The sequence below is a fragment of the Camelus bactrianus genome, chromosome 17 (assembly GCF_048773025.1).
Source record: "Camelus bactrianus isolate YW-2024 breed Bactrian camel chromosome 17, ASM4877302v1, whole genome shotgun sequence".
NCBI lineage: Eukaryota > Metazoa > Chordata > Mammalia > Artiodactyla > Camelidae > Camelus > Camelus bactrianus.
In genome coordinates, this window is record NC_133555.1 from 38,460,309 (window position 1) to 38,486,452 (window position 26,144).

At 51.9% G+C, this 26,144-nt stretch overlaps 1 protein-coding gene and 1 long non-coding RNA gene across 9 annotated transcripts in view; one reads left to right on the plus strand and one right to left on the minus strand.

The window, feature by feature from the left end:
• ANO10 (anoctamin 10) overlaps positions 1-23,268 on the plus strand; it is a 221,950-nt gene extending 198,682 nt beyond the window's left edge. For 6 of the 8 annotated variants that reach the window (XM_074345110.1, XM_074345111.1, XM_074345112.1 and 3 more), the window contains 2 exons: positions 17,854-17,937; positions 22,846-23,268. In XM_074345110.1, the coding sequence (XP_074201211.1) occupies positions 17,854-17,937; positions 22,846-22,914 (153 nt within the window). In that variant the 3' untranslated portion in view covers positions 22,915-23,268. The remainder of the gene's footprint in view (positions 1-17,853; positions 17,938-22,845) is intronic. The other 2 variants (XM_074345107.1, XM_074345108.1) reach the window with 1 other exon arrangement.
• On the minus strand, positions 18,114-24,949 carry LOC105061788 (uncharacterized). The gene is made up of 4 exons (XR_834642.3): positions 24,354-24,949; positions 22,134-22,869; positions 20,282-20,377; positions 18,114-19,609 (listed from the first exon to the last, which is right to left on the minus strand). It is a non-coding gene; the product is annotated as an uncharacterized LOC105061788 (long non-coding RNA).
• Between the last annotated feature and the right edge of the window lie 1,195 nt (positions 24,950-26,144).

Genomic DNA, 26,144 nt, shown 5'->3' on the forward strand with positions numbered 1-26,144 from the left:
TCCCAATTTCAATTCGCTGATTTTTCCGCCCTGATGGAAACCGCCTGCGATGTTTGGTAACAGTCCATTTTGCCCGAAACAAATTGAACTGTGAAAATGCTGGTCTGCAAGATGATTGAACAAATCAAAAACATGTGTAAACGGCCAGAGTTTAAAAAATTCACAAGACAGTCTAACAGCAGAAGCCCTTTAACAAAAGAAGTGCATTTTGAAGGGTATTTGTGGTATATTTTTGTGTTTGCTTTTTTCTCCTTTTTAAAAAATTTAATGTATGTTTACTCAGAGAGATTTAATGACAGAACTTCAGTCTAAGGGGGAACCTGAAATTATAGAGTATTTTCCTTTGTTTTTTTGAAATGAAACTGTTCTCCTTTGGATTGTGAATGTGATGGAAGCTGCGTGTTTGAGAATGCAGTTCCTTCACAAACGCTGCGGCCAGCATGTCTTACTCAGGAAAAATACTACAGAAACTACAAAAAAAAAAAAAAATCAGTCAGACAAAGATTTTGTTTTGATCAAACAAGACCTCTCAGTGCAGTCTTTAAAAACCTACGACTGCTAAGTACTGACTAGGTATTAAAAATACTTACATACGTGTACTTTTTCCCAGAAGACAGAGGCAAGCTTAAGTCCATCATGAAAGATGACTAAGGAAAAGAAAAAAGTTCTTGACAGACCGTGGACTTGATTCTTGACAGAGCACATCTGCTTGCCCTGTGGGTCACAGCGTCCCCTGTCTTCCTCCCGCCGGAGGGCCGCGGGAGCGCTTTTAAAGACGTGTTTGCCAGACGGAGAACAAGACTACACATGCTCAGGGCTTTCCCGGGCCTCCCGCCGCCGGCTCTCTGTATGGCTGGTTGGCCTGGCAACCTGTCCAGCCCTGCCCTCTGCCTCAGGGGATGACTTAGCAGACATTCTGTGGGAAAGTGACTTCCCACATCCTGCACCCTTGTTACCCTCCAGTAGGACTTCATAGCTCAAAATATCCCATTTACTTCTGCCTCCTCTGAAGACCCATTTCAAACTCAAGGAAAAAGAGGAAAAGCATAAATCCATTAAAAAAATGTTGGGAAACAGGAAAGAGCACCGTCAGCTAACCAAAAAAGGCGGAGAAGTTTCTGTAGGGCAGAGAGTGGACCAGGGAAGGATGCCAAGAGACCGACAGCAGAGACGCGGCCCCCGACGGCCGGGAGCTGGGAGCGCCCCATGCTGGAGGGAACAAGGAACAGGCCGGTGCCGGGCAGCCGTCCCAGGAGCTCCACTTCCCCACAGGGAGGAAATCGGGGTGCGGGCTCAGGCAAGGAGCCTGGGAACCGTGGGGCATCTCCAAGTTGCTCTGGACTTCTGTGACCCACAGGGAGGGGCCCAGGAAAGGCCGCAGCACCAGGGCTGGAGGATGCTAACCCTGCACACCCGGGGCCTGGTCATGGCTCCACCTGGGGCTGCAGGTCACCCCCTGCTGCCTGCGCCCCGCACACACCCTGAGAATGAGAGGCCAGTGGGTACATGCCGTCTGCTCACACACCACCCTCCCCCCGCTCAGAGGGAGTCCGGGGTGCAAGGCGAGAGGAGGGCCCTGGAGGCCAGCCATTCTTATCCCCTCGTCTCACCTCCCCAGTGTGAGTAGACCACCCTGCATCACCCAGTCCTCTCTTTCAGAAGTGTGAAGAAAACCAACAGTACGCGAGAGAAAGGCAGACAGACCCCAGGCTGTGCTGCTGACCTTTGACAAAGGTGCGGAGACAGTGCGGTGGAGAGCGGGTGGCCTTCTCAGCAGGTGGCGCTGGAGCAGCTGGGCCTCTACGTGCAAAAACATGGGACGCGGACCTGCCTTTGACACCAGCATGGTCCGCAGACCTCCCTGTGAAACCCTGAGCTGTAAATCTCCTGGAGGAAAAACAGGGTAAGGTCTTTGGGACCGTGCATTGGGCCAGACCTCTGGGGTGCGCTCCTACAGCGTGGCCCGCGAGGAGCACGTCGCTAGATGGCACAGCGTCAAAAGTAAAAACAGGCGTTTCCAAATCTGTCCTCTCTAGAACTAGAAAGTGAAGAGAAAAGCAGGAGAATCCGCTAGAAAACAGGCGTGGGGGGCTCTGAAACGCAGATGGTTACTCTCTCTGGGCCCCCTCCTCCCCGGGTAGGAGCAGAGCAGGCTGGAGGATGGGTCCAGAAAATCGTAGCTTCCTGAAATCAGAACAACTGATTTGAGGAAAAGCCACAGAAGCATATACGTCCCTTGAATGCCAGAAAATATGGAAACAGAGGGGACTGGCAAGTCGGGTGAATGAAACCAAGCAGCCTGGGATTTACATCCCGCTAAGCTCATGAGCTGCAGGCATGTGAGCTCAGCACAGTCACAGCGTCTGTGCGGCGGGGGAAGTGTGCTGAGGGTTGGAGACGGGCGGTCATGTGTCCCCAGCCGCCAGCACAGGTGGCCTCCCGCAAGCCCCTGCTTCTCTCGGGGGTGCTGAGCGACTGGGATGCCTCTTGGTGTTCGTGGCCGGCATGGGAACCCATCCTGTCAAATGTGGAAATCGCACACAAGTGTACGGTGGTTGGGTCTTTTCAGTTGTTTCCTGACTTCTCACGGATCTCCTCGCTAGAAGAGAAGGTCCGGGCTGACGCTTCCCAGGGGATTCAGCATTCCTGTGCAGGATGGAAAAACTTCAAGGGAGCCAGGAAAACAAGAATCCCAAGGGGGCTTAGAGTCAAGAGGTGAGGGTGGAAGAATCCGACACAGGGAGAAGGGCAACTGCTCCTCCCACAGCGGGGGCTGCGGCCTGGCCTGCCGGGGCAGGGGGCTGGGCCGGGGGGAGTGGGGAGCCACTGCGTACCCGGCCCGAGAACGAGAGGAAACATCACAGCTGGGTCAGAGGGCGCCTGCTGCCGACCACACGGGCCACTTCCCCAGGGTGGGACAGCGTGCCGAGCAGAAGGGATGCTGTCTCTTAGGCACGTACTTCCAAGACAAAAAAAAGCAAATCTGCCAGCACTCATCAGCTCTGCTGGTCACCCTGACTCCCCCAGTGCTTGTGAAAATGAGTGTGATGGGAAAAAGCAGTTACAATACCTGTGAGTGTCCACACTTCCCCTCCCCCAGGGGGATTCTGTCTCTGCCAGCTCAGCCCCTCGGCCTGTGTGCGGAGCAGAACCCTGGGGGGTAGGGAACTGAGGTGACAGGCCAGGCTGCCTTACCTGGGAAGGGCAGATGAGCGAGGAGGAGATCTGAAAGTGGAGAGGGGAGCAGAGACCAGAGCCCGTGCCCGCTGGGCCGAGAGGGGCTTGGGAAGGAGACGGGGCACCCGTGGTCGGCTGCATCGTGGGTCTGAGTGAGACAGGCCATGGAGAGGTGCCTCCAGTTGCTTCTGGACTGTGCTGAAGCGCCGGGCAAGAGAGGGGAGGAGGCCAGGACTTTGTAACCAGAAAGAAAGGGAAAGAAGCAACTGCATGGATGTCAAAGAACTCGCTCTGGGTTTCTGAGCAAGGCTTAAAATACCATAATATAACTAACAACCAATAGGTAGGACCTTCAAGTACATCAGGGGAATGAACTTGTCAGAAAATTGGCCAATTCAATCAAGAGACCTTTATAATTGAAGGGACAAAGACATATGCCCAGACAAAACCTTCAGACTAGGTAGAATTACAGACAGTAGATTTGACATATTGAGTTAGAAAGTACCCAGTAATTTACAAGAGAATGTAAGAATGATGAAATTTATGAACTTTCATACCTGGTGTATTTCTGGGTTGTTTCCATATGAAGAATACATGTTATTAAGTGAACTTGAAGTGTAATGCAATATGAAATCCATAAGTGGGCCTGTCCCAGGGTTGGGGACCAGCCAGTGATGTCATTAAGGAATTAGGTCGGCCTTTTCTATCTTCCCATACAGGTACCCTCAGTATGTTGGCTTTTATCATGGTCACAGGGTGGATGCCACAGCCCCAGGCATCATGTCTTCACACCCACATCCAAAGGCAAGGGGAAAACACAGTGCTGCTCTTCAGAGTCCCTCTGTATTAAGGAAGAAAACCCTGCCCAAAAGTCCCCCAACAGACTTACCCTCAAGCCCCACCAGCCAGGATTTAGTTTCCCCTAACTATTGGGGAAACTGAGACAGAAACTGACATTTTCAACTTCTAGAGTGAAATATGGGCTCTTACAGGAAGGAAGAAGTAGAGGCGGGCTGGGAAGGAAGGTGTCGAGGAGCAATAGAAAAGAGTGCACCTTGTTCTGACAGATTAAAGTTTACAAGAAGCTCTGAGTGTCAGGAAAACGCAGCCAAGGAGAGCTGCATGAAATGAAGATGAAGGGGAAAGGGGGGGAGAGGTGCGGGGACGTGCTGGATGAGGGTGTTCAAGAAGATCGCAGCGGGCTTCAGTGACAACGGTCTAAAAGGACAAGTTAAAATTTAATCAGGATAAACTGAAGGTCTTGCATTGTATTTTCTTTTTCTTTTCTTTTTTTTTCTTTTCTTTTTTTTTTTTTCTTTTGCAAAAATCAATCACAAAAAGTACTAGCAAAAAATAATCTGACCAGACCAAGTACATGTGAGAAAAGGAGGCCTGTCTCCTTGGCTGCAAGTTAACATGAGCTAGAGGCGAGGCTGTTTGTATAACCAGAGGCTGTGGAAGACAGTCACGTCCAGGACAAAGGGGCACGACCCCCAGGCCTCCTGGGCCCAGCCCCGGCCACCTCCCTCACCCAGTCTCTTTCCCTAGATTTCTCGGCCACCTTGGTTCTTTGGTGTCACACACTCACTGCTCAGAAAGCCCAGTGACTGCTCAGCAGACAGCCTCCCTCGATTAACACTTGGTCAGGGACTGGCTTCTGCAGTCTTCCCGGCCCCAGGCCCCCCAGCACCAAGTAGAATCAACCGCTGCCGCCTTGTTTCCCCAACAAACTCCTGCCGAACACTTATACTGGCCCCTCAGCCCTTCCCGTCTCGCTGCTGGACACAGGCCCTACTTTGAGGGGCTTGGAGGATCCCTGGTGCCTGCGTAGTGCCTGGTATAGTAGGTATTTATGACTGTTCATTGGTCTAATGAATTAATAAGTGAATGTTCTAGTGTATTCTGGGCACACCAAGAGTGTGTCTCTCAAACTCTGAAGTGCCCATGGGATCTTGTCAACATGCAGATTCTGGTCGAGCAGGTCTGGGATGGAGCCCAGGACTCTGCATCAGAATGAGCTCAGTGAAGTTGCTGCTCTTGCTCCTGGACCACACTTGGCGTGGCAGGGACCAGAGAAGCATTAAGTCGGAGGCACTGCATTTCAGTCAAGACACTGAAGAATTCAGGAGCGATCAGAATGATACTGAGGGCAGGCTGCTCTCTCTAAATCTTGGGTTCTTGTGTTACAAACCAGGGGTCATAATAGCACCCAGCTCATGGAGTCGTTGTGAGGCTGGTCTGCAGGTGCTGGCAGAATGACAGGCACAAAGTAAATGGCGGGGGCCTTCACTGTTGTCATATTTAAAGAATTTTTTTTTTCTACTGAAGTACTGTCAATTGCAATGTGTCCACTTCTGGTGCACAGCACAGTGTCCCAGTCATGCATATACATACATATGTTTGTTTTCATATTTTTTTCATTAAATGTTATTACAAGATATTGAACATAGTTCCTTGTGCTATACAGAAGAAACTTTTTTAAAATATATTTTTATATATAGCAGTTAACATTTTAAAATCTCAAACTCCCAAATTTATCCTTTCCCACCCCCTCTCCCCAGTAACCATAACCATAAGATTGTTTATTATGTCCACGAGTCTCTTTCTGTTTTGTAGATGAGTTCATAGTGGCCTTTTTTTTTTTTTATTCCACTTATAAGTGATATCATATGGTATTTTTCTTTCTCTTTCTGGCTTACTTCACTTAGAATTCCAATCTCTAGGTCCATCCATGTTGCTGCAAATGGCATTATTTTATTATTTTATATGGCTGAGTGGTATTCCATTGTATAAATATACCACAATTTCTTTATCCAGTCATCTGTCAATGGGCCCCCATTTAGGTTGCTTCCATGTCTTGGCTATTGTAAATAGTGCTGCTATGAACTTTGGGGTGCATGTATCTTTTCGAGTTCCCTCCAGATATATACCCAGAATTGGGATTGCTAGATCATATGGTAAGTCTATCTTTAGTTTTCTGAGGAATCGCCATACTGTTTTCCATGATGGCTGCACCAAACTACATTCCCACCAACAGTGTAGGAAGGTTCCCTTTTCCTCACAGCCTCTCCAGCATTTATTGTTCATGGACTTTTGAATGATGGCCATCCTGACTGGTGTGAGGTGATACCTCCTTGTAGTTTTGATTTGCAGTTCTCTGATAATTAATGATATTGAGCATTTTTTCATGTGCCTATTGGCCATCTGTATGTCTTCATTGGAGAGTTGCTTATTTAGGTCTTCTGCCCATTTTTGGATTGGGTTGCTTTTTTGTTATTAAGTTGTATGAGCTGCTTATATATTCTGGAAATTAAGCGTTTGTCAGTCACATCATTTGCAAATATTTTCTCCTGTAGGTTGTCATTTTATTTTGTTTATGGTTTCCTTTGCTGTGCAAAAGCGTGTAAGTTTAATGAGGGTCTATTTGTTAATTTTTACTTTTATTTCTATTGCCTGGGTAGGCTGCCCTAGGAGAACATTGCTAAGATTTATGTTAGAGAATGTTTTGCCTGTGTTTTCTTCTAGGAGATTTATCGCGTCTTGTCTTACATCTAAGTCTTTAAGCCATTTTGAGTTTATTTTTCTGTATGGAGTGAGGGAGTGTTCTAACATTGATTCACATGCTGCTGTCCAGTTTTCCCCACTGTTGCCATGTTTGTTAGAACTCCAAAAGGAGGACTGGGACCTGGCCGGAAGAAACAATGAGACAAAATATAAAAAAGTCCTTTCTAGTCACCAGAGCCATCTAGTCACCAGGCCGGGGGGTGGGGGAGCTCTTCTTGGTGAGGGATGCGCCCCTCTCCCTGGGACTGCTCAAGCCTACTTTGCTTCCCAACTGGCAGGAGGGCTGGCGAAGGGCTGATCAGCACAGTCCCTTCCAGTTCTGCTTTTGTGCGGAAGGGCCGTGGGTTTACAGAGACACGAAGGGAAGAGGCAAATGTGCAGCGCTTTTCTTCCACGGCGTGCATCGCCCGGGAGCCGGCTGTTTGAGAATCTTCACAGTGTGTCTCACGGGAGGGTGCAGTTTGTTTGCTTCCCAGAGTTATAGAAGGTGATGGTGAAAACTAGGAACAGGGTCAAAAAGAAATGATAAAGTCCTCCTATGGTAACTCCTGGATAATGAAAGAAGACTGGTGCAGCCGCAGGGAAGCCATCGGGTCACGGAGCGTTGGCCAGTGGAGGTGGGACTGACCGTGCACGCTGGGCTGTGCCTTTATCCACGAAGCACAGGGGCCACCAAAGGGGCTTAGGCGTCCTCAGATGTGCGTGAGGTTATGTCATAGAGGACAGACTGGGAGATGTAGCCAGACGGGATACAGGGAGACCAGCAAGGAGGCTGTTCTGTGGGTGTCCGTGATGGGTTCACGTGGAGGCAGTCACGGTGTGAAGCAGACAAATCTGAGAAATGATTAGGACGCGAAGTCAACCAGACTTGCATTTCCAAGGCTCCTTAACTGTGCGTTTCACTAATTGAGAAGATAGCCTGGCTGATCCTGAATTTAATTTTGTCGATTTTATAACAGCTAAGGGAAGCTATCGAGGGTTATGTGAGTGTTATTTGAGTTGAGAGGAAAATCTGGGCTGGAAATAAGAGACGTGTGCGTGCTTTGCACGTAGGTGGGGGCGGACGCTGTGGCGGTCGGGGTCTCGGGGGGAGAGCACGCGGAGCTGTGCTGCCCGTGGGAGCCATTAGCCACCTGCAACTTCTTACACTTAAGTTAGTTCAAATTAAATCACACTTAAAATTCACTTCCTCAGTTGCATTGACCACATTTCGGGTGCTTGGTAAAGCATGCCATCGTCATGTTCCGTGGGACAGCGCTGATCTAAGGTGAAGAGAGGGCCTCCAAGGTGAGGGCCTGGGGCACAAAATGACCGTGACTTTTTCCACAGTATTTTAGATTCTTTTAAACTATGCACATGTATTTTAAAAATGAAAGTATTTTTTAAAGTCATCTGGAGGGATTCATTTGAGACAGAGGTTGAAGAACCAGGAGAGGAGAGAGAGGTGGCCACCTCCCGCCTCTCTGGTCGGGACCCCGTGACCCTTGATTACTCCACTGACCAGAGCTCTGTGAAGTCAAGCGTATTTTAACTTGAGTTTTTGTGTGATGTTCCAGCTTATCCGTTTAGATTTGATCCCAAAGCAAACATTCGGTCTCTCTCAGTTTCTGTGGGTCTGCACGTGGCTCACCTGGTGCCTCTCAAGGCTGTAATCAAGGTGTCTGCGGAGCTGACTGGAGGGCTCCCCTCCCCCCGCTCGTGGTCTCAGGGCGGGGACATCCGCCTGGCAGCTCACACCAGGCAGCCGACTCCCACCAGAGCCAGCGAGTGAGGGAGTCCGCCCCCAGGAAGGAACCTGCAGCCTTGTTGGACCCTAATCTCAGAAGTGACCCCCCTGACTTCTCTGTGTTCGGTTGTCTAGACGTGAGTCACCGGGTCCAGCCCGTGCTCTGGAACAGGGGCTTCCACAGAGAGGAAGAGGGCCTTACTCGGCCTCTTAGAGGCTGCCGACCACCTGTCCCCCGGCTCAGCTCAGCTGAAGGCCGGTGGATGGGTCCTGTCCCATCCCGGGTCTTCAAAATCCCGTCTGCCGTGAACGCAAGGGAGCTCGTGCCTTCATCAGTCTGCTTCTCCTCAGCACAACCAGTATTTCATCATTCGGCCGTAACACCTTAGGGACTTCCTTCTGTTTTTATACTTTCTGAATTCTTTCAACTTGATAAAATCAGGAAAAGTTTGATAAAATAGGAAATGACCATCAGTTCACCCTGCAGAATCATCAGGGAACATTGTCCTGTACTACATACGAAAAAGGCCTTGTTTTTAGGAAATATTTACTGATGTGTCTAGGGGCAAAGGGGTGTGTTGTCTGCAACTTACTCTCAAATGATTAAGAAAAAACAATATAAAGAGAATGCTAACGCAAACAAGAGATCAAAACGGGAGCAGTCGGTAAATCTGAGTGAGGCAGTTAAGATCCTTATGCTTAACTTGTAGTTTTTCTGTAAGTCTGAAATAATAGCAAAATTTTAAGTTGCGAAAAATGAAAATTGCAGGTGGCACCAGGGAAACTCGTCTATGAAAGAGCCTCAGATACGTGCTGATGGCTGATCCTCCGGGTCTGGGGCTCACTGCCCAAGGGCCCACCTCATCGCGCTCTTAAAGCTGCTGCACAGAGCACCCGACGTCGCCGGGGGGCTTCTGCTTTGGTCAAGGAGGCCTTCCATGCACTAGTGTGCTTTCCCTCACTACCAGCCTTGGCTCCCCTCCAGCTGTACAAGGGGCCTGTGTGAGGGAAGGGGGTTTGATGGCAGAGGGGACCGTAATGTTGAAGCCTAGGGAAGAAAGGAGCCCCCCAGGATGTGTTTGCGGTCACTCTGAAGGGCAGAAGCACTGGTCTCAGCACAGAACTGTGCGCTCGCCCCAGCCCGCCTCTGGCTCACTCACAATTCTGGACCACATCTCCACGCTCTTGGTTACCCCCGTGTGGGGACCCTGGCTGGGCTTACCCAGTGCATCACCCTGCCCTCAGGAGCCCACCACCTGGTAGGGACACCACAGGCAGACAGTGTCATACCAGCTCCTGCCCTGGGGCCTCTGAGCACAGGGCACAGCCCAGGGGGGGACATGGGGGCCTGGCAGCCCGAGGAGGCTTTGTGGAAGGTGTGACAACATGCACTATGTATCTACAGAGAGCAACTGGAATTCACAGGTTTATGTAGAGCCTCACGTCCCTGAGACCAGCCACCTGCTGCTGTGTGCTGGTCTGAAGTCGGGGTTAGAGCCAGGCGTGGCCCCCGCTGTCCCCAGTGCTCCCCGCACAGCAGCCCCGCCCGGGGCAGCAGAAGGGCCAGGGGGTGGAGACCCCAGAGGTGGGTTCAGAGGTGGGTTCAGGGGTGGGTCCAGGTGTGTCAACCTGGCCGGTAGCCCAGGTGTCCCACACTCTCCTGGGGGCTGCAGGTTCGTCACAGCAAGAAGCACACCGAGCTGGGGTTAGGTTCCAGAGGTGGGGTCAGTGGGGGGCTCTGGGGGCTTTGCAGCCCTGAGGACGAGAACATTCCCTGGAGAACTGTAGGGAGCACTCTCCCCCGCCCCCCGCAGTGAGCATCTGCACCTGAGGGGCTTTGTTTGGAAAGAGCTGCCGTCTGATTTTGTTGTGGCCTCTGGGCTCTGACTCACCCTGCTGTTCTGTTCTGTTCCATTTCCGTCTGGAACATGTTTTCCTCCCGCGCTCAGCCATCACTTCCTCCCCGCCCTGGACGCCTGGCCGCTGCACCCTGGCGGCCTGGGGAGTGGCGGTCTCTTCCCGTGGACCCGGGGATCCTACACGGGTGCCAGTTCCTCTCTGAACACAAGGGTGGTGGCACTTTGTCCCTGGGCTTGTTTTCGTAGTCGTTATGGACGTTCTTCTCTTCCCTTCCAGTGGTCTTCATGCCCTTTTGATTAAGCCTGTGTAAGTAAGAGCATTTATCCGTCTGTCCTGCCACGTACTTACCTGGAAGGCTTGGTTCAAAGGGCAAAAATATATATACACCTGCAGCCTGGTACAACTGCATGATTATCCTTTGCCAAACGCTTGTGTGTTTGACTTGTCCAAAACAACTTACGGAAACGTTGGTTTGCTTCCCCTTCCTGGGGCCTGTAACTCACCTGTGAATCAGCTGTGGGCTCTGCTAGGTGACACGGACTCACCTCACCCAAGCCTGGCCGTGTGCTCCTAAAACACTTGTCCCACCTCCTCTTAGCAAAATGACTTGCCAGTCGTTCAGGGTAACAGGCAAAAGTCATCTATAGTTTATGACTTTTACAGGAGATTCTCTGTTAGCAAACAGCTTATCTCTTATGCTCTCTGCTGTTCTTGGCTTCACACAAGAAAATAGGAGTAATGGTAGAGGAAGAACGGAATAGTTGAAGGTGTGTTTAATTCAGCACCTATTAGACGGATCAGCTTGTGTTTCTAAATAGCAAAGCACGGAGGTTGAGTCCTGACCCACTTGAGATGCTGTGACTTTTGCTTAAACCTTTGTCTGCTGCCGTGGGGCTTAACCAGGATCGTGCCGGCTGGCTAACAGCTTACCCTGAACTGGGACTGGCACTCTTTTCCAGAGATCAGGCTGCAGAGAGCGCTGATCACGTGGGCTGGATACCATCTGTCTAGAGCTTTGCAGTTTCTGAAAAGTGTGTGATGGGAACAGAGAAGGAAGCTGCTGCTGCTCTCAAAGCATCAAGTGCAGCCACGTTTTAGACTCAGAAGCAAGCAGGTGGGGTTGGAATGAAGCGGGTACAAGACTAGCTTCTCTTCTGCAGTGATTTTAGGAGCAGCGTGATGTGCATTTTACTGTCTGTCCTCTTAGGCCTGCTCTTCTGAATGTACTGTGTTGATAGAACTACATTTCAGTCCTGGTTCTGTTCTCCTTCTGAAGTCACAATTTTTTCAGGGACACATCTGAGTTTGGTAATACTGGCCTCACCTAGAGAACGAAGGACATCTTCTAGGTTCACCCGTGTGTTTGGGGCCTAAGAAAAATCAGAACTTTTCTATTTCCATTGGGCAGACAGAGTACAATCCTGTGATATTATGTATAGAATAATAAATTAGCTTTTACTGTGTTTCCATTATTTGGGAAAGAACTGAAAAGATCCTTGGGAATTTGGTCAGAAACAGGGAGGAGCCCGTGCATTCATAATGCAGTCTCTGGGCACCTCCCTCTGACCCCACTTCCCTCCTGGCTTCCTGGGAGCCGCCCCTTCAAGACCCACAGGGCTGCGTGTGTCCTGCACCCGGTGGTTAACCCCTGATTGATTCCATAATTAATCTCAGCAAAACTCTTGAGTGATTGCAATTCTGAAAACTCCGCCTCAGCCCATCTAACACCAACACACAGGCCAGGGGCCCAGTCTCCCCGAAGCGCCAGTGCACACGGGAGTAACCTGCAGTTTGGCCGCATGTGGGGTTCCCACCACAATGCTCCAGCTCCTTCACACGGGCTCTGTGCTCTGATCACACTCTGATCTTGGACTCTTTGCTCTCAAAGACCTAGAGTCCGCGTCTGCAGAAAAGCCATTTCTTCTTCACGGGTGGGGCTGTGCTGCGTCCTCGTGCAGGCATTTGTGTGTCTGTGCACACGCATCTTCGGGCCCTGTTTCTCTAAGAAAGGTTTGGGCCCTTCAGTTTTGGAAGGAAGTGTGAAAGGGGAAGTGGGAAACCCACAGATGTGTCCCCGAGCGTGAGTGATCTCCGCAGGGAGCTTCTCTGGGGGTGCCGACCGCGGGCCTCGGGGTCCCTGCTAGGGCAGCGGCATTCAGGAGAGCTCTGGTGACCAGGGAAGGGGAAGGCCGGGCCATCCTCCCTGAGGACAGCGTCCCCGGGGTCGCACAGCATGGCTAGAGTGAACTGCTCCCGTCTCTGCTGAAGGCCCTGCCGAGGCAGCCACGGGGAGCCACGTGATGTCTTGGTGGCCCCAGATCTGACCGCCCTCCTCACAGAGCCTTCTTTAGAACATCTGGGGAGAGAGGAGGCCACGATCTCCTGTCTGCTTCCCTTGGCCCGGCTCCGCGCTGGGCCCCAGCTGTTAAACACTGTCTAGAAACTCAGCTCCCACCTCCTCCTGTCCCCTCACTCTCCCTGAATATAGCTGTTCCCAGAGTCCAGTGAAGACAACACTGTATCAGGCACCCGAGTTCCCAGTCTTCTCCCCTATCTCCAGGCCAGCCTAGTCCCCTCCAGGCAGAGACCCCCCCCCCGCAGCCCTTAGGAAAGCCCCACCTCTTACTCAGTGGGATGGACCCCTTCCCTCGCCTGGGGGACAAGGACGAACGGGGCTGCCAGGCGGAGGAGCTGGCCTGGCAGGTGGAGGCAGCACTGTCCCCGCCTGTCTCACCGCCTTCCCCCAGAGTCAGCAGAGCTGCGCACACGTGTGCACGCACCACACACATGAGCCTTTCAAACAGCGCAAAGCTCAGACACCACACGGCGGCATGAGTCCCCACAAAAGAGGAAAAGAACCCTTCCCTGAGGACCGGCCACCTGCAGAGGCCCAGCCCACAGCAGGGTCCCCTCTCCCACCACTATGAGGGACAGTCTCAGTTTCTCAGGCCAGGTACCCGGCTCCCCGCAGAGTTCAGGAGACTCTAAGATGTCAGGATGTCTCTCTCTTCTCCTTCCTTCCTTCCTCCCCTCTTTTTTTAAAGCCTGTAGTCTATCTGAGATCGCCTGAGGAAGGAGGCTGACCATCAGCCAGAAACAGGGGAACTGCAAGGTGTTTTCTTAAACAGACATTTTCTAGATCACAGGTCTTATTCTCAGTGGTTGGAAGAAACAGGCAGATTCTTGAAATCACAACTTTCCTGGACAAATCAAATCTCCAGGCCAGTTCCTTGGGCTCCAAAGGCAGAGAGAGCACAGGACAGTTTCCCTTGTCTGCAGGAGCAGAGGGGAGAAGGGCATCTTCCTAGAAAAGTCAGACACTGTGAGGGAGGAACTTCATGCCTGTATGATATGTTTAATCAATTAAAAATAGGCACAGGCTGTAAGATCATCCGACTTATTGCTAACTCCACCCGTTGCAACGTCTGACCTGGGCAGAGGGGGTCCAGCACTGCGGGACCCGGGGTTTTGGCGGCCTGTTGTCCGTAGCGGGGATGGCATCGTGTCACTTCAGTCCTAGATTTCAGACACTGCTGAGTGTGCTCAGGGCCCCGGGACAGTCCCGTCGACCTGCGTTCAGCCGTCCGTGCTGGGTCCAGGGCCTGCCGCACACCCGGGGGAGGTAGGTGACGGGAACTGAAGTGAAAGGAGAGATGTAGTCCTGCTTACCCAGGCTTAGAGATGGGAGTGAGGGGAAACTAGCTGTTCTCAGGGAAAGGAAGTCCAGAGAGTGAAGGATCGAGTCCCTGCCTAGCACTCAGGGTGTTTTTCTTGAGAGAAAGTCAGCCATTCCTGGCTCCAGCCTGACCCAGGCTCTACAGAAGGGGCGGCGAGGCCGGCAATTCTGCTCCCTCCACGGGCAGCCCAGCGGCCGTTCCTACCCGCCAGGGGTCGGGGTCCACCCCACGGCTGGAGGGTGTGTGTTACTCTCTCAGGCAGTGGAGGTAACATGGGGTTTTAAAAATCATAGTCCATATTGTAATTCTGGGCTTGGTTTTAGTCATAATATTGATTTTGAGATATTAGATGACATGAACGGAGAAGATAGATGTTTGCCTTTGTCAAAGAGCCATCCCCTGTGTAGGCGGGGAGAACCCAGCGCTGCCTGGGACGATCCCAAGGACGAGGGGACACTCCTGTGCTTTCTCTGCGTCCCAAAGTCATGCCTGCACTTTACAGGGTCCCCCCGGCCCCGCTCTTCGGTGATGGGGGAGGTGTTTCTGCAGGCGGGAGCCCCTCTGCAGGGGCAGGGCCCCCCCTTCTCGTGCCTGCACAGGGTGGGCGCCCAGAAAGGGGTGCAGACGCTGTGGGCACAGCCGCGCCCAGTCTCCTGCTTGTTGCAGTGACCTTCAGTGTCTTCTTAGATTAGACACTATTCCCCATTGAAATTTAAGAAAAATGTTTATTTTAAATCTAAAAACACTCTGGTTGAAGCCCTGGTGTGGGCAGTGGACTGTCTCCTACGTTTAGTTTGGTGGCCTCTTTGCCTCAGCCTTCTGTTTTCTAAACCCTGGGTCTGTTTTTCATGCCACAGGGAGATTGCATCCCCTCACTCTCCGCCACTTGGGACTCATTGGAGGAGCCTGATGGGGGGTGTTCCTTGGCGCAGCCCCTTGTCCCGGCGTCCATTATCCTTTGCGACCACACCCAGCCCCCCAGCCTGAACCGTGAGCCCTGGGGTGTCCCTAGCTATCAACTTAGGACCCACAATGAAGATGAGGGTTGACCAGACCATTGTCTTGGCCGTGGCTGGTCACAGACCTCTCTGGTCTCAGCTCCCAAGGGACCCTAGTGACCAGTGTGCTGCACATGGGGCTCCCTGGCCTCGGCAGACTCGGGCTGTGGGAGAAGAACGCTGCCCCCGTCCTTGGCTCCCAGGCAGGAAGGGAGGGAGATCTTGCAGGTGTGGTGCTCCCCTCCTCCCAGGCCACTGGCTGTGTTCAGATCAAGATGGGGCTAGTTCCTGAGTATGTGATGCTAGGAAAGGCTTGTCCAGGAAGTGCCTCCTGCAGACCAGATGCTGTTGGTCATCTGGATGATCTGAGCCACTGGGTTAATGTCCTGGCAGCATCACTGGGTGTGTCAGTATAACATCAGACTGTCTACCTCTCTCTTCTGATAAACAGCCCAGGACCGCATCTCAGTTTGCAGAATAACGTCGTATCTAAGAATCTAGTTACTGCAGTGAATGACGTCATTTAAAAAGTCAGTTTTTGAAAGAAACTTAGTCACTGGTCCTCTGATTTGGGGGCAGAGTATTCTTCTTGTCCACTCTTCGTATCTGGACTCAGCCACCTCTTAGGCAGCATCTGTTAGCAGTTTTCTTTCCTCGTCTAGAAAAGGAGACGTCGCTTCTCTTAACCTTTCTTGTTCCTGGACAATTTATGAACATTTCTACTCTGGCACTTCGCCGCCAGACTGAGGTTGGCTCATTCTTTGTTTCCCTCCCTTGGAGATGCTCTTGTAAGCAGTTTGTCCATCACTGGCCGCCTTTTGTGTGTTTTAGCTGTTCGAGCACTTGTGATTCTGCCAACTGACTGTCCCACCACATTTCCCACAGGTTCTTATGCACCTTAGAAGCCTTTTTTTTTTTAGTGTATTTTTATTGAAGTAGTCAGTCTACAATGTGTCGATTTCTGGTGTACAGCATAATACTCAGTGATACATGAATATACATATTCATTTTCATATTTTTTTCACCATAAGTTACAATTAGATATTGAATATGGTTCCTTGTGATATACAGTATGAACCTGTTCATCTGTTTTATATATAGTAGTATCTGCAAATCTCAAACTCCCAATTTATCCCTTTCCACCCCCTTCCCTCCCTGGTAACCATAAGTTTGTTTTCTACGTCTGTGAGTCTGTTTCTGTTATGTAAATAAGTTTGTCTTTTTTTTAGATTCCACATAAAAGTGATATCATATAGTATTTTTCCTTCGCTTTCTGGCTTCACTCAGAATGACGTTCTCCAGGTCCGTCCATATTGCTGGAAATGGCATTATTTTATTACATTTTATGGTTGAGTAGTATTCCATTGTATAAATACAGCACAACTTCTTTATCCAGTCATCTGTCCATGGACATTTAGTTGTTTCCATGTCTTGGCTATTGTAAATAATGCTGCTGCTATGAACATTGGGGTGCAGGTGTCTTTTTGAATTAAGGTTCCCTCTGGATATGTGCCCAGGAGTGGGACTGCTGGATCATACAGTAAGTCTATTTTTAGTCTTTGGAGGAATCTCCAGACTGTTTTCCACAGTGACTGCACCAAACTGCATTCCCACCAACAGTGCAGGAGGGTTCCCTTTTCTCCACAGCCTCTCCAGCATTTACCATTTGTGGACTTTGGAATGACGGCCATTCTGACTGGTGTGAGGTGATACCTCATTGTAGTTTTGGTTTGCATTTCTCTGATAATTTGCGATATTGAGCATTTTTAGAACCCTTTCTTTAAAGCACACTCTCACGGGTTTCTGGTTGGTTGGTTTTTTAATTAACTCCTAAACTTCCTTTCCAGAATTCCAAGCAACTTTTAAAATCTTGCTTATTTACATTTGTGCTTACAGGTCAGGATGGGGTTAACGTGGTGTGTTCTAAAGCCAGACTCCCTTGGTTTGGAGATTTAGCTAAAGCGGAAAAGCTGAGCGAGGTGGGCAGGACAAAATTTAAGCCTCACCAAGAATTTCCAAACACAAGCAAACCTTCACAGGATGACAATGTGACCCATCTGACTCTGAATCTCACAGTACAGGTGCACCCAGTGGGTAGCTGGGTGATGCTATAATCGCACAAAACCAGCCCAGAGTTGGCATGCACCACTGGTAAAGGGCCAGGCAGCTGCAAGTTAGTTAGCCCAGGCTCTGGAGCCAGATGGCCTGGGCTCAAACCTCTATGAGCTGTGTGGCCTTGGGCAGGTTTCTCAACCCCTCTGAGCCTCAATTTCATCATTAAAATGTTGATAATGGTGTCTTTCATAGGGCGGTTACGAGGAGCAAATGGCTTAGTATATGCATAGTTTAGAACAGCACCTGGTATGTAATGTGTTGGTCACTGTTAATTAAGTTACATGCAGGTAACAAGACTATCACGGACATTAAAAATATGTCCACACAGCAGGAGGGGAAAGGAGGTTTCGACATACAAGCACAATTAGACATGCGGGAAACAGGGAGGCGGGGAGGCCGGCAGCCAAGGTTCCCAGGAAGTTGGCGCAGAGGAGCACGTATGACGCCCGGGGGCCCAGGGGCACTGCCCGTAGGAGCGTGTCCATCCCACGCTGAGGCGCTGGTGCCCGAGGAAGGGTCTGTGACGCTTAGCGCTTAGTGATTTCGTGTGGATTTGGGATGAACAGGAGAGATGGCATTTAGGCTGGAGAAGCTGTCACACCCGCTGGTGGAGGGTGAAAGGACAGAGGCAAGAGCAGCTCCAGTGAGGGCTTCTTGTTCGCAATAAAGTTTCCCAAATCCAGGGAGGTGGCTCGCTTGCTCTCTCCTCAGTTTCGCTTTGTCATTTTTTTGTTAGTGTTCAGTGCCTTTCACCCACCTGTGGAACCTCATGCCCGTGGCGCTGGCCGATACACACAGTGACTGTCTCGCCCCGACGCAGGTAATGCACGTGGCGGGGACGCAAGCCTCTGGCTTCTGCGGGCCCCGCACTCGCCATTGGAAGTAATTTGCATTCTCAAGATACCTGTGAGGTCTTCTTTTGAAATACCTTTAACTTTTGCTTTTGGACATTTTGCTCAGAAACTCAAATGTGCAAAGAACGCAGGGCTCAAAAGATGATTTTTTAAGTTTTTTTTAAATTTTATTAAACTACAGTTGATTCACAAGATTGTGTTCATTTCAGGTGTACAGCTTCAGATTCTTTTCCATTATAGGTTATTACAAGGTAGTATTTCCCTATGCTATCCAGTAGATCCTTCTTGTTTATTTTATATATTAGTGGTGTGTATCTATTAATCCCATAGTCCTAATTTATCCCCCCCCTTCCCCTTTGGTAATCTTGTTTGTTTTCTATGTCTGAGAGTCTTTCTGTTTTGTAAATAAGATGATCTGTATTATTTTTTTTAGATTCCACATATAAGTGACATCATATGGTATTTTTCTTTCTCTTTCTGGCTTATTTTGTATAGTGATCTCTAGGTCCATCCATGTTGCTGCAAATGGCATTATTTCATTCTTTTTATGGCTGAATATTATTCCATTGTGTATATTTGTGTGTATACACACACACACATCTTTATCCAGTCATCTGTGGATTAGATTGTTCCCAGGTCTTGGCTATTGTATATAGTGCTGCTATGAATGTTGGGGTGCATGTATCTTTTCAAATTAGGGTTCCCTCTGGATATATGCCCAGGAGTGAGATTGCTGGATCACAAGTTAAGTCTATTTTTAGTTTTTTGAGGAATCATCATGCTGTCCTCCATAGTGGCTGCACCAAACTACATTCCCACCAACAGTGCAGAAGGGCTCCCTTTTCTGCACACTCTCGCCAGCCTTTATTATTTGTAGACTTTTTGATGATGGCCATTCTGACTGGTGTGAGGTGATACCCCGTTGTGGTTTTGACTTGCATTCCTCTGCTAATTAATGTTGTGGAGCATCTTTTCATGTGCCTGTTGGCTATCTGTATGTCTCCTTTGGAGAAATGTCTATTTAGGTCTTCTGCCCACCTTTTGATAGGGTTATTTGTTCTTTGGATATTGAGTTGTATGAGCTGTCCATATTTTGGAAATTAAGCCCCTGTCAGTCACATCGTTTGTAATTATTTTCCCCCAGTTCATAGGTCGTCTTTCCGTTTTGTTTATGGTTTCCTTTGTTGTGCAAAAAGCTTATAAATTTAGGTCCCATTTGTTTCTTTTTGCCTTTATTTCTATTGCCTTGGGAGACTGAACTACAGACATATTACTGTGATTTATGTCAGAGAACACTGTGCATGTGTTCTCTTCTAGGAGTTTTATGGTGTCATAAGTTTTTAAGCCACTTGGAGTCTCTCTGTCCCCCCGTCTCAGAGCGGCTGCTGGGCTCTCCTCCCAGCCCCTGATGCCCCCTCTCTGTCCAGGCTGGTCTCCCTGCTGGTGAAGGGGCTCCCTCCAGGGCACAGGTGCCACCCCCCTTTTCCTTTAGTCCTACCCGGTTACATGGGGGTCTTGCAGCTTTAGTTGTGTATCTTCTGTGAGACTTGTTCCAGCTGTCGTTGTATTTTTGATGTGTTTGTGGGGGGGGGGGGGACGAGCTCCACATCCTTCTGTCCCCACCATCTTAGTCTCCTCCTGCCAAAAGATGACGTAAGAAGTAGACATTAATTTTTTTCTTTTTTTAAGTTGAACAGACGTTTACCTTCCCCAGGGTCAGCTCGCACAGTTAATGAGCTTGCGGACACCAAATCTCACTGGCTGGGTGAGCCGGGTCTGGACCTTGTTAGAGGAGTCCTGGATTCCCGCTGGGACCAAGCGGACAATTTGGCGGCCGTCCTGGGCCCCTGAGTTTCCTCCATCAGCACGGAGGCGGGTGGGGAAGGAGGGCTGGGTGACTGCAGTGCTCTGTCATCAAGGAGTGTGCACCTGAGGCTAGTGGGCCTCGGGGAGCAGGTGCCCCATTGCTGAACTGAAATGGCCCGAGATCCCAGCCCCTGAGCTCTGCCCTTAGAGAGCCTGGAGGCCTCCAGTAAACAGGGAGAGATGAATCTTTCAGGCTCAGGCTCTTTCTGTCCTCAGCCAAGAGCTGCCCAGATAGAGTCCTTCTGTAGGTGGTGGTTGCTTTGGGGGAAGGAGTAATGGAGTAGTTGCTGACAGGTTGAAAACTGGGCAATAATGTGAAGAGAAGGATCCCAAACCTGGTTGTGGGCCCTCCCTGCTACAAACCTGGGAGGGTGAAGTGCCGTCTGAGGACTGTGGGAAGCATGTCTGTACTTCTCCACAGGGAAAGGGGAGCCAGGTACGTACCCTTCACATTAGGCTGCAGGTTTGGTGAACACACTTAGTTATTAGGTTCCTATTACAGGCAGACCTCAGAGATACTGCAGGTTTGATTCCAGACCACTGCAATGAAGCAGATATTGCATCACATGAATTTTTGGTTTCCCAAGGCATATAAAAGACCATTGTCTATGAAGTGTGCAATGGCACTGTATCTAAAAAAACAAAAAAAAATAATGCTGTTGGAGAAATGGCGCCGATAGACTTGCTCAACACAGCATTGCCACAAACCTTCAGGGTCTCCTGTATAATCATTATTCATAATGATGCCAAAAATCAGTCTCTGCTTTTAAAAGAAGTTTGGAGCATGAGTGTTTTAACGAGTCATGAGTTGAGGGAAATTTCATTCTCTCTCCATTCTGATGCTTTATATGGGGAAGAAGTCAACACTATTACCCTGCTTATATTTTTATAAGGTTTCAAGAATCCCCAAAGAAGCCAGTTTTTGTTTTGTTTTTTTTAAGGAGATAATGTTGCTTCCCCACCACCACCCCCTCCAACAAGAGTCGCTAAGGAAAAGCCAAAGCGCTGGGCTGCTGGTGGCGGTGGGGGGGTGGGTGCACGGACAGAACATGAATCTATTTCCTGATTTGACAAGTAACTGTAAGAAGTTAAAAGCTAAATACATTTAACTAAACTAGCACCATCATGATGATAAAATATCCCTAGTTTGTCACAGAATCTTTAGCCACATTTTCCTCCTCCACATGGTGAGGAAAAATCAAAGTGAGTTCTGATTCAGTGGGTTTTGAGCCAAAGGAGCCCTGTAGGCCCCCCATCTGTGTGTGTGGCTACGGAGGGGGAGGCCCTTGCCGGCAGGCCTCCCGGGAGAGGCCGCCGTCTCATGGGCTCTCTTCCCTGAACAACTCAGCCCCCGGTGACCTGTCTCACTCTTCTCTCAGACCCAAGGTCGGGGGCTTGGCCCAGGCAGGGAGAGGTGGGAGTCTCTGAGATGTTCTCCGCCATCTTTCACAAATAAGCAAGCTGAAGTCGCGGGCTGTGAGGAGCCGACCCCTTCCAGGCCACAGTGTGGGCTCGGGCTGAGGGTGCCGGGGTGGATGGAGCCCAGCACCGCCGTCCCCACAGGGCCCAGGCTGCTTCTCTTTAGCTACTCTGCCTAGAGGGTGGGGTGGGGGTAAGCAACATTATCTCCATTAAAAAAAAAAAAAGGCTTCTTTGGGGATTGTTAAATCAAAAGTGGGCTCATGAGAGGAAAGGAAACATTACTAATGGAAAAGGGAGTAGATGGAAAAAACTTCCGGGGAGACTCGGAGGGCCTGGCCGTTCCACGTCCCCAGGTTTCTGAACTCAATCACAGTCTGCACCGGCCTTTCTGCCGTGGGTCACTCGGACAGGCATGACCCAGGCCCCCGACAGCTCTCATGCCCACTCCAAGCCGAGATGCTGGCTCCCTGCAGGCAGAGCCCACCCCACCCAGCACAAAGTCAGCCCCTGAACCCCGGACGGGCAAGGGCGAGGCAGGTCCCTCCCCAAGCTCGGCTTCCAGGAGTCCACCTCTAGCCGCCCTGGGGAAGACACAGCAGCCTCAGAAGATGAGGACTGTCTGGAGTAAAGGTGGGGGGTTCTCCCAAGATACTGCAGGTCTAAAGGAGCCTGAAAGAGGAGAGCGGGTTTAAGCAGGAGGCAGCGCCTTTGCATCTATGGTCCGTGTGCAGGCGCTCTGAATGCCACAGTGTTTGTGCTCAGAGTTGTGTTCTTCCCCTAAGTAAGTAGCTCTTATCAACAATTGTGTGTGCTTTAAGCCAAATTCCAAAGGAGTCATTCAGTGATTCAGTAATTAGGGCAAAGCTGTACTCACGTTTTCCAGCACCCATGGGATGGAGGTGGTGGGGCCCTGCTGGCGAGGCCCGGGACTGGAGCAGCAGGACTCCTGCCCACCAGGCCTTAATCTCAGGTGCCGGCTCCTTCCTTCTGTCACCTCCATCTGAGCCTTCGTAGGATGTCTGCAATGGTACTGGATGTGGCTATTGAGACAAAGGCCTGGTCAAAATGTCTGATGAACAGAGCATCTGCTCTGGGCCAGGGACTCCCGTACAGTAACCCCCACCACCACCCTGCAGAAAGTGCACCGTGGCATCCACTGTGCAGTTGTGACACTGAGGCTTAGAGTGGGCACATTTCCAAGGTCACTCTCTGCAGGAGCAGAGCAAGGACTGGGCCCCACCGTCAGTGCTTCAGACCTCCAGCTCTGTCCGCCCGTCCCTCACCCCTGGAGGTCCAGGGAGGAAGAGATGCCAGCCGCTTCTCATTTCAGTATCTTTAACATCCCCGTTGGTCTGGGCTCACCCAACACATTTCCACTCACGTTTACCGTTTCCCGTCTCCTCTGGGTCAGAAATGGGGACTCTGGACTCCCAGGGAGCCTCGGGCAGTGTCAGAGGTCACAGCTTCTTGGGGGCCAACGTGCACTTGGATGGAGCTAAGGGAACGTGCTGTCCCATGTCTCCCTCAGACGAGGTGCCACCACCCAGGCTTGCACAGCTCACCTGTGTCCTGTGTTCTCTCGACAGCAGGTAAAGCTCGCAACCGAGAACCTGAAGGAGGAATGGAGGGAAGGTGAGAAAGAAAAGGCGCCCTGAGTGTAGGTGGACGGGGAACCTGGCCAGAAAGCTCTGCGGGGTCCTGGCCGTCCCCAAGCGCCACTCCAGCTGCCTGACCTGCCTCCGGCGCCACTGCTGCCACAGCCTCACCCATGGATGGACCACCAGCTCCCCATGTTCCCTGCACGGTGACTGCACACCCCGGGGGTGGGGGTGGGGGTGGGGTGGGTGGGCGTGTGCCCTCCCAGGAGCCCCCAGTGAGTGACGGGAGCAGTGTTTCCAGCACTCCACAACTTGAGATGCGTCTTTCCTGGTTCTGTTTTGCAATGTTACCAGACCCTTTGTCACAGAAGCAGCGGTAGCCGAGCTATTAAAGGCCACGTGCACCTCTGACTCCTCCTGTCTGTGGGCCGAGCCAGGCCCTCTGCTCTGAACCGGCCGTGAAGGGCACTGAGGGCCAGGTGGCTTCCAAAGCTTGCAGCGAAGCCCCAACAGTTCTCTGGAGGTTCTGCTGCCGCGGGATCTGACCCTAGGGTGCCCGGCAGGGCCCACCCCTGCGGGGGAGGCCAGCCTTTCTCCTGGTGCTTCCCGTCCCTGGCTGAGCACAACAGCCCCGGCCCACTGGGTACAGCCCTCTGGGCACAGCCTTCTGGGCATGTGGCTCTACCCCAGAAGGCAGGGCTTCCTTTTCCTGTCAGCTGTTCAAAGTGCCTCAGGAAACAGCCAGCCCCTGCCCCCCCCCCATGCCGCGGCCCGCCTGGGGAGCCTGGCAGGGGCTGAGGTGCCCTGATCCTGCCCTACACGTCAAGGGAGGGGGCGGCCGCAGCAGGACCGCTCCAGCGGGTGTATTTTAAGAAGCCTCGACTCTCCCGTCTGCCACGCGGGGTTGCTCAGTGGGTCCTGCCAGACCACCGTCTTTGCCAGTGTGGACATCTGTGCCCTCTGCCCCCCTCTCCTCCGTGGCACCAGCGCTCAGTGGCTGTGCGATGCCTAATACTTTCTAGAACATGCTCATGTTTTAGAACACCAGGGAATGGTAGCCCCCTTTCTAGTCCTCAACCCTGAGCCCCCAAGAGCTTCCTCGCCACCCCAGCCTGGAGCCTCCATTTGCTGGAAAGGAGAACGTTCAGTTGGGGTCCTTGGACCCGGCTCTTTGATGCCCCCCGGAGTCAGCTCTGGGGACCAGTCACATGAGTAGTTAGGTGAGGCAGTGGTTCCGATGTGAACCCCCATCAGCTCCTCTCCCCACTCGCGGGCTCACAGCCTCCTCTGAGCCAGCAGCCTCTCCAGGCTGGCCCTCCTCGCCTTGCGACAGTCCAGGCCTTGGGTTCCCTGCACCCAGGACTGTCTCTCCCAGAAGCCTCCCCCTGCCCTTCCTCGGTCTGACCCCACAGAACCACAGCACTTAGCCAGGACTAAGCCAGTCATGCAGAGGGAACTTGGGACCCCTGAGGTTGGCCTGGACCAGCAGGACTCACCTCCAGTGGGGTTGGTCCCTGGGTCACAGGCAGGAGGAAGACAGACATGGGAACCAGTCAGGTGGCATCAGGAGAGAGGCTGGCGGGAAGAGAAGGCTGCGTTGACCCACTTGGCCCGCAGAGCTGCTCTTTGTGTCCCAGTGCTTGAAGTTGGTGGCATCCGGCTCATTGCTGGTGCCCAGGGTCAGGGCTGGAAGGAACCAAGGTGTCCTTCATGGCTTCACATTTTGTAGTCCCTTGTCACCTTAACTGAACTGAGGGAGCCATGCAGGATGACACTGACCCACTGCACGGCACACACACTGGCCTCACGTGCTTGAAGAGGGTGGCCCCTCAGCCCATGTGGCCACTGTCATCTCCTGGCACCACTCCCCTCCACCTGCTCCCTGCACTGCATCGGCCCGGACTCGGTCCCTGTCCTCCTCTTCTGGCCTCACCTCAGCCTCAGATCCAACCCACTCCACTGCCCTGCTGGGCTGGGGTCCTTGTGGCACCCCCCCACCCCCTCTGTACTGCCTCCAGCCTCTGTGGTCACCCACAGGAGGTCCCTGGGCTGCTCCCCCAGTTCTCCGGGACACCCCAAGGACTCCAGCTGGGGGAGAGCCCTCTTCTCATTCCTAACCAGCCTTCCCAAACCCCAGCGTTGACAAGAGCTGGAGGCACCCACCAACCTTGAACAGATAAGGACTCCAGAGGCAAGAGCCCAAGCCTGGGTAAGAAAAGGAGCAAAGACAAACAGCACCAGGAGGAGACAGAGGCGGCACCATCTTGGACCAGGCAGGGGGCAGCCGGACAGGAATCCAGAGCATCCTGTGCACACAGCCCCCTCGGCTCTCAGAGGGCATGTGAGGCCCTGCCCACACTGGTGAACCTGGGTCTTTGGACCCAAGCGCGACAGCTCTTGAGGATGGTGGGAGCTGCATGAGCATGTCCGGGAGAAGAGCCTCGGCCACCCAGGGAGAGCTGGAGACAGGGAGGCGATGTTGCCAATTCCTGCGCAAGCTGGCCCTGCTGGAAGGGTCCCAGAGGGGCGTGTGCAGTCACGCAGGTGGCCCTTGCTAGGGGGGACCCTCTCGGGGGCAGGGTGGCTCCTCCAGCTGCACACCTGAGGCTGCAGGCAGGGCCAGGCCACAGCCCGGCTCCTTGCCTGTCACCCTTCCTTCAACTCCCCTCTCTCCAGCCATGAGATAACAAACTGGCACCAAGCTCCCAGATCACCAGCAGGCCCTGGCCCACTCTACTTCTCAGCCCAATTCTCCTCTCACCAGCATTACATTTCACTCTGTTCCCCCTGACATTCACTGGGCCCCCTGGGGCCAGGCTGGGCCTGCAGATCCCCCACCCAGACGCCCCCTTGCTGTCTATGGTCAGGCCTGGGTCTCTGCTGGCAGATCCTGCCACTGGGGCTGTGGCCTCAGGCAGGGGTGGGAACAGGCAGTGAACGTTGTCTCCCTCCTGGTGGCCACACTGACTTATCCCCTGCAGTGGCTCCAAAGCTCAGACTTGATAACAGATCTTTCTTACAGGCTTTTGGGAGGGAACTAGAAACAAATGGCCAGGAATACCCAGCCCTACAATGAAGGGGGCGGCGAGGAGCCCACTGCCCTCCTTAATATGCCCTCTGAGCCTCAGTTTCCTCATGTTGTCCCTATTTCACAGATGAGAAAACTGAGGCACGGGGGCTTAAGTGACTTCCCCAAGTTCTCACAGCAGTGTGGCCCACGTCTGCCAGGGTGGAGCTCACCGGCCTGCACCACTGCGGCCCCAGCTCTCTCGTCAGCCCTGAGCCCT